Genomic DNA, 7415 nt, shown 5'->3' on the forward strand with positions numbered 1-7415 from the left:
CCTCGACATCGCTGCGTCCTTTTTTCCATCTTGGCTCTCGTCTTCGGACTTGCACTAATGATCCACTCACTAGAGAAAGGCTTGCATACCATTGTAAAAAGTCCTCCCAAGGATATTAACTAAATTCTAGCAATTCTTTTTGGTCACCGTTGCTATTTGCGAGTAGCATGATTTTGTTGTGATAGCTAGTGCTATTAAATGGCATGATCATACCTTCAACCAACCAACCAAATCCTTGTATGAGTGGATCATCATACCTCACATAGCCGATTGATCCATTGGTTTTAAAAATCTCGACGCATCATCCCCAAATGTATCCACTACAAGGTAGAGCTTAGTTTTTGTTTGCAAAAAAGGAGCGTACTTTCGCGAGATGATGGCAAATTCATGGCATATGTTGATCAGATCAACTCATTGACTATAAATTTCACAAAATTGTTGATTCATGAGACACACAAGTTGTAACATTTTGTTGGATCAGTATTAAAAAAAAGGGTAGCTATAATAAAAAATTGTAGGAGAAGCTACAAAGGGGTTGAAGGATATCATGTAGTGCATCTAGCTATGACATCACAACATGTGCAAGCTTGAAATGACCATATTATTTATTGTGTGGGATGGCAAAGCATGACACAAGCAAACATTTCAACCTCTCATTCTATAGTGAGTATGAAGGAGGAGATGAAAGTCCCATGTGAAGGTAGCCTCAATTGAGTTGCACATGGGAGAGAGAGAGAGAGGGGGAGAGAGAGAGAGAGAGAGAGAGAGAGAGAGAGAGAGAGAGAGAGAGAGAGATGGCAAGAAGGCTAGAGAAAGAGGTGGGATTTATTGTTTTCAACTCCAAAGTCTTTAAAAAGGGCTTCTTTTTGTGTGCGCAAGGTTGCCCCAATTTCCACCAATTGAATAATCTATTTGGAAATGGAATTCATATGTGAAACCAAACATGATCACCTACGTGCACACACCTGAAAATGGAAAAATCAAAGTATCGAACACATCCTTAAAAAGAAAAGCATGCAAAATCTTAATTTAAGCATATCTTGAGAATGGAATAACAATATTAGCATAGAATGATTTAGTTATTATTGTTTATATAATAAATAAATAAAATAGGAAAATAAATACACATATGTTTTACGTTAAATAGGAAAATAAATATACACATATATTTTATGTAGTATGTACTAGCTTGAGATATGACAAATATTATATCATGTGTAATATATATTAGCTTGAGATATGACAAATCTTATATCTTACATGAAATGACGCACAAAATGATAACCACCACAAGAGACTATGCGAGATGGAGATGGGAAAGAAAAGCTTCCATATTAAACCAACCCCAACTTGAGCAACATAGAAAACATAGCAGAATTGACACAGTAATTTACCGAAAGATGATCTTATTATGAAGTAAATAATGCAAACCATAAGCTGCACCCCTACCGAGTTTGTTGGCATATGATAGACCTTATAGGAGTAGTCACTGTATTCTACACACTATACAATTCCATTAAGCTAACAACAAATATGCAGAGCAAGTCCACGGTGAAGGAAATAGAACTCTACTGACTTCCCACACATATAGGAGCCAAGGTGAACTGCCATATTGGAAACTTTGTCATTGCCTTGCCATGTAGCACCAACTTACACCCATCTGCTGGTTAACCGCTCAGCCACTTTTGATCAACCAATCACAACCTCAATACACCGATCACATCCAGTTCTCCACACCAACTAGCCAATCACACTGTCGAAGGGCCTCAACAACCAATGAGCCTCTCAAATCATTCAACCTCTCAACAACTTTGCAAACATCCCCCCCCCTCCATGAGGGAATAACCCAACATGCATAATTTAAAACATCTATATTAATTATATTAATAATAATAATTATGAAATAAATTAATAGTATGTAGTGTATATTATTTCTTTATTTAATATAAATTATCATGGAATCAATATATTTTTCCTTTGTGCACATCTTATGAAAGTGCAAAGAGGTGTCAAAGTGCCCCAAAGAGTACTAAGGGTTCTAGGTGGAGTGACCATGAGCTTATTGTTCTTTGAAGAGTCAAACATGAGACATGACGATTAGTTTTGATACCATTAGGAGTTTTCATCAAGACTTCATGTGAGAGAGAGAGAGAGAGAGAGAGAGAGAGAGAGAGAGATTTTTATTTCACAGAGTGATGCTAATGAGCCAAATCTAATTCATTCGAATTGAATACACACACATGATGACATGTGAGAGAGAGAGAGAGAGAGAGAGAGAGAGAGAGAGAGAGAAGCAAGCCAATGGCCCACTAAGTGAGCAAGGTATCATATGAAGGATCAAGCTCACAGACACATTGACATGAAACCACCAAGACCCACAGATAGGTTTTAGAGCAGCTCCTCGCGAGTTGCTGGAGATGGAGGGAGCTGCTGAGTGTAGCATTCCAGCTTCAGCATAGATTTATGTTCCCATGTGTAGCAACTGGGGCCAAATTGTACCCTGAAGTGGGTTCCTTGAACCTGCAAATCTGAGGATCTTTCCTCCTAGTAGTCTGATGCTGGGTTGGAGTCCCATAAATTCAAGTTCTCTGGGCTGGCATTTGACTAACTGAGAGAGCCCAGTTGAGCCAGCTCTCAAGCTCATGAGGCTAGAAAAAAATCATGCCAGGGCGATGGGCTGGCGCGTAGAGGCCCTCTTTTCTCCCGCTTCCCAAATCAACTGTCCCCCATGATGCATGGGAGTTGGCATCATGGGGTCACGGAAAGAATGCGGACCCCGAGAGGCACGTGGAGGGGGGCAGACGTGTTGGGACACGTCAGAGAACGGGCGTGTACCCCAAATTTTAAGAATCTCAGAAGCGGACACGTAAGGGGGCACCCGTGTACGGCGTTGGCCACAAGCAAAACGTGCGGATTAAGAGACGTCCTTTGATCTTTGGGCACTTTGGTTTGGTGGCTGCCCTCAGATGCCGCCATAGCCACAGCTTCAAGGACTCCATAGCCATTTTGAGCGATCTTGGAGAGCTGGGAATCCCATCGTGAAGAAAGAAGCTGCAGCAAGGCAAGTGCAGAAAAAGCCCTTTTGACGCGCAGTTCCTTGTAGAAGCCGCCATGGCTGAGGTGAGCTCTCTCTCTCTCCCCTGTGCCCTCTTAATTCATTCAGCTCTTTGATTAGCTTCTTGCAGAGTGGATCGGTATCGATCGTACTTTTAATCCTCCTCTGCCTGCATGTTATGGCCGGTGCGAGTCCTCAGCTTCTTAGCTTTTGCCACCAGATCTACCTTGGCTCCTTAGCTCGATCTGGAATTTATTCAGCTTTTAAATTTAGTATTTGGGTTCTCATAACATACCCTGTGCACAGCTAGACCAGCAAGATTGTGATTCTTTCTAGTACGGGTAGCCTTGGCTCCTCCATTTTGAGGGCGATTGTGTGGATGCGTAAGGGTTGAAAAGCTCTCGGAACGATCACTTCATGCCTGAAATGGAAGCTAGCAGAGATAGTACCCACGGTCTGCATCCTTCTGACGAGTTCAAGGATGACAATGAACTTGAATTGAGCTTGGGCCTGTCGTGTGGAGGATCGCGAAGTACGTGGAAAAAGTCTGAAGGGTCCAATGCCACAACAGCAGGGCATTCTACCGAGCCTGTGGGAGATGCGGAAGTAGGCTTCGGAAAGCTGAAGTACAGCAAAGAGAGTGTTCTAGACGCATCCTTAAAGAGATTTTTAAAGGGACGTTTTGATGAGCAAGACTTATCAGGCAGGCTTCTCGATGGATGCTCCCAACAGCAGGATGCATGGAACATTAGCGGCACCAAGGACCACGAGAACGTGACAGGAAGTACTACTACCGGCATGAGCAACATCAATTATGTAGTTCCGCATTCTACCCATGCGTATAAAGCGAAGTCTAATCAGCTAGACTTGGCTTCAGACTCGGACGGTGAAGGTGTTTCCAAGGAGGCCCGGTTTCCTACTGGTTTAGCAGCTTCGTGGGGGCAGTTTGCTAACCAATCTATGCCGCCGGATTTAATAGATGCTCTGAAAACTGACAACGAATTGGAACAGCACAGGTTGTTTCAAGAAGCAAGTAAGAAGAGAAAGCTCTTGATTGAGGAGCAAAAACAACAAAAAAAAGACAAAAAAGAGGACGACAGGGTTGGACATCATGGTGAGACATTAACTTAATTGAAAAAAAGCTAAATTCATTATGCTTCGGTAGACCTGATCTAAAATTTCTCACTGTGTGTAGGGTTCCGCAGGTCTGGCAGCAATTCCTGGGTGCGGGGATTGGATGCAGAGAGGGCGTTTTTGGGTCAGCCAGGGGGTGAAGCGGGTGAACAAGAGATTCGGCAAGGTTTGCAAGGGGAAAGAGATGGGGATGTCATGGAAAAGGGTTTCCAGACTGAACGACAGAGGAACACCGAAAAATCAGGTGATGATACAAGGGGCGTTGAATTAAATTTGATGCCCCAACATAAGCCACAAGGTGGAATCCATGATGATGCATGGATTCTTAGGTTAATGCAAATGCATGCAACTGTGAATCAATCGCTTGGTAGAGGGGCAGATAGCAGTCGGGATATGGCCATCATCAAGGCTACACCTGGTGTACTAGGCGATCAGCAAGAAGGGACGACAGGTTCTCCATCAAGAAGGGGAAAAGTCTCTAGTCAAAGCAGCTCTGCAGGAACGGACCATTATAAGAATGGAGAGGAACAAGATTGTGGGGTTGATGGTGAAGCCTCGAGTGCCCCTCCTGCCTCGACAGTAAGTGATACTGCTTTGACATCGACAAGTTCCTCCTTCCTTCCAAATGCTTCTCTCCCCTTCCCTGTGACATCGTTCTCCCTTGTACCCATGCCTTATCCGCATCCTGTCCCTCTCCCTAATGCCCCTGGTGCACCATTTCCAGCAGGTTTCAGCTTTCCCTACCTGATGCCGTATATGCCAGCAACTTCAGAAGACCGGGAAAAGGGTTCTGCTCGGCCTGTCTCATATCAAGGTAAAAATTTATATCATGACATCGCCGTGTTGCTAATTTGCAACATAATGGGCTTGTCCTTCAACATTTGAGGGATCACAATCTCCGTGCATTTTAATTTCTGATTTGAGTTAATTGCTCCACTTTATTTGACAGGGACCAAGGTGCATGAGAAAGGGAGTGGCTGGAATGCACTTTCAGGACAAGTGGACACGTCTGCAGCTGGAAACCATCTCTTGTACAGAGCAGCTTCGCTTCAACCTCCAGCTGCAGCATTTTCTCAACCCCATCAAGCACCTAACATGCAACTGCTCTCATCCCTTCCCATTCCAGCCGTCCCGCACATGCGTGCAATGTTAGATCCTCGGGAATTGTGCTCCTTCAAAGAGCAAGGGGGTATCAATGCTTTTCCTGGGTTTGCAGGATCAGTGCAGGCAGATCGGAGTGTGCTTCGGGCTCCAAGGTCACCTTCAAATGTTGTAGAAGGGGAAGGAGAAAGATGGGAAGAACCTCAACTTGGAGGGAGGGCAGAGAAAGTTGCACACCAAGTGCTTAGGACTGAGGATACAAACACTACAGAAGCAAATAATGTTGGCCAAGGCGCCCTTGGACAGATGCTTGGGGGTGAATTCCATCGAGGAAGTACAGACAATCTTCCTGAAGAGTTAGCAGATTTGAGACCAGGCATTCCTCCGGGGTTGAAATTTGGGGGCACAGGTTCATCTCCAAACTTACCCTGGGTTTCAACTACAGGTTTGGGGCCTAATGGGAGAACAGTGTGTGGTGTCTTGTACAGGTTGAGTAGGAGCCAATTGAAGATAGTTTGTGCCTGCCATGGGAAACACATGTCCCCCAGAGAATTTATAGAGCATGCAGGTGGAGTGGATATCTCTGACCCAAAGAAGAACATTGTGATGAACCCCTTTTCTCTGGCGAATCAAGCAACTTCAACTTAAATGATACAGTGATTTGAGAGCTGACGACTTGACCAATTTTGGTTTATTCTTAGTCCGGACTTCTCAATCCAGTGTCGCTGAAAACAGAAAGCTTATTTTGAGCTTTGAGCACTGGTTGAATCATTTACCACACTATTTCTTCTCTCTCAGAGGATTGCAGGTTAAGAATGAAGAAGACTGACTCTCATTTGTTCCTACTTCCATTTTGATCAACTTTCCTATTTGTACTCTTGACATCCCACCTCATTGCTGTCCCAATGATACTGAGCCTGATGCAAAACGACGAATGTTTCTTTGTGCCCGCAGCAGCAACAAATGTTTTCGTTGAATTGCACTTGCATATATTTGCATTGGCAAGACCAAATATGTCTCATGGGAGAGTGCAATAAAGTACCTTGTATTCCTCTATTAGAAGTCAGTCAAGCATATCAAGACCTTTTCAAAGGCAGCATTATCACTTGCGTGGCCTGCGTCTGTATGTGCAGGCCCTTGAGTTCACCTCCATCTCCAACCTTGGAACTTTCCAAAGGTCATTTAGAGGCCCAAAATTGATCAGAGAGATGAGGGGAGCTGAATAGGTGATTGCAGTGGTCAAAGTGGATCAGCTAGATTGTCTTAGCATTTTTTGCTTAGAAATGCTCATTTGGGAGAGACTTATATGGAATCGTATAGTTTTTACAAGTGGCTTGAATGAAAAGAATGTGGACTACTTTTTGATTACCCTTCTCCTTTAATGCCAGCCTTTGTCATGGCTGAGTCTGCTCTTCACCTCTGCAGCGCTGAACGAAACCCAATACAAAGACCTTTGTATAAATGAATGCTCAACTATGTGTGGAGGTGTGGATATGTATGTGTGAGAGCATATGTTTATACTATGGTCTACACCCACCGTTGGGTTCCGATGACATTGGTGGGGATGTCATAGTAGCAAGTCCTTGCTATGGATGATGGAGGTTACGGTTTTCAATCTTGTGAGTCACGGGATTGAAAGTGCACTATGAATTTTTTAAAAAGAGGATGAGTTTGGACATGTTCTCGGATTCCTCTCTCTCACTCTATATAGAAGTGTGTCTCTTTACAATGTATTATTTTATTCGCAAAGCAGACACTGTTAGGAATTTGGTGGATTCCTTGGCTTTTGCATTTTTTAAAGTAATGTTTTTTAAAACAGGGTCATGAATGTATTTTGGTATACTTGGGCTGCTATTCAAAAAATTCCCACCTAGTGCTTAGACCATGGAATATGGCCTTTGAATTGAGCCTTTAGTTCCCCTAGAATTTTCCTTGGACCTTGCTAGGGATTGTCTTAATAGTCTCTCTAAGCCCTTGTGAAACATTGTTTGAGCCTAGGTTGCACAGCACAATCTAGTGATGGGGGTTGTAGGTCCATCTTGTAGTTAGCCGCCTCAATATTTCGCCTAACATCATGTGCTTGACTCCAACTCCTACTCCCTTTGTGAAACAAAAGGATTTGATC

At 43.5% G+C, this 7415-nt stretch overlaps 1 protein-coding gene across 1 annotated transcript; it reads left to right on the forward strand.

Annotated features, from left to right (window-relative positions):
• The first annotated feature begins 2962 nt into the window (after window positions 1–2962).
• Window positions 2963–6744, forward strand: LOC147891255 (uncharacterized). Its single transcript, XM_087389660.1, has 4 exons — window positions 2963–3120; window positions 3362–4169; window positions 4251–5003; window positions 5139–6744. Exons 2-4 carry the CDS (start codon window positions 3473–3475, stop codon window positions 5936–5938), a joined length of 2250 nt encoding a protein of 749 aa, XP_087245786.1. The 5' UTR covers window positions 2963–3120; window positions 3362–3472; the 3' UTR covers window positions 5939–6744.
• Window positions 6745–7415: the final 671 nt, after the last annotated feature.

This window comes from Dipteris shenzhenensis, chromosome 18 (assembly GCF_047967505.1).
Source record: "Dipteris shenzhenensis isolate YYH24624 ecotype China chromosome 18, Dip_SZ_1.0, whole genome shotgun sequence".
NCBI lineage: Eukaryota > Viridiplantae > Streptophyta > Polypodiopsida > Gleicheniales > Dipteridaceae > Dipteris > Dipteris shenzhenensis.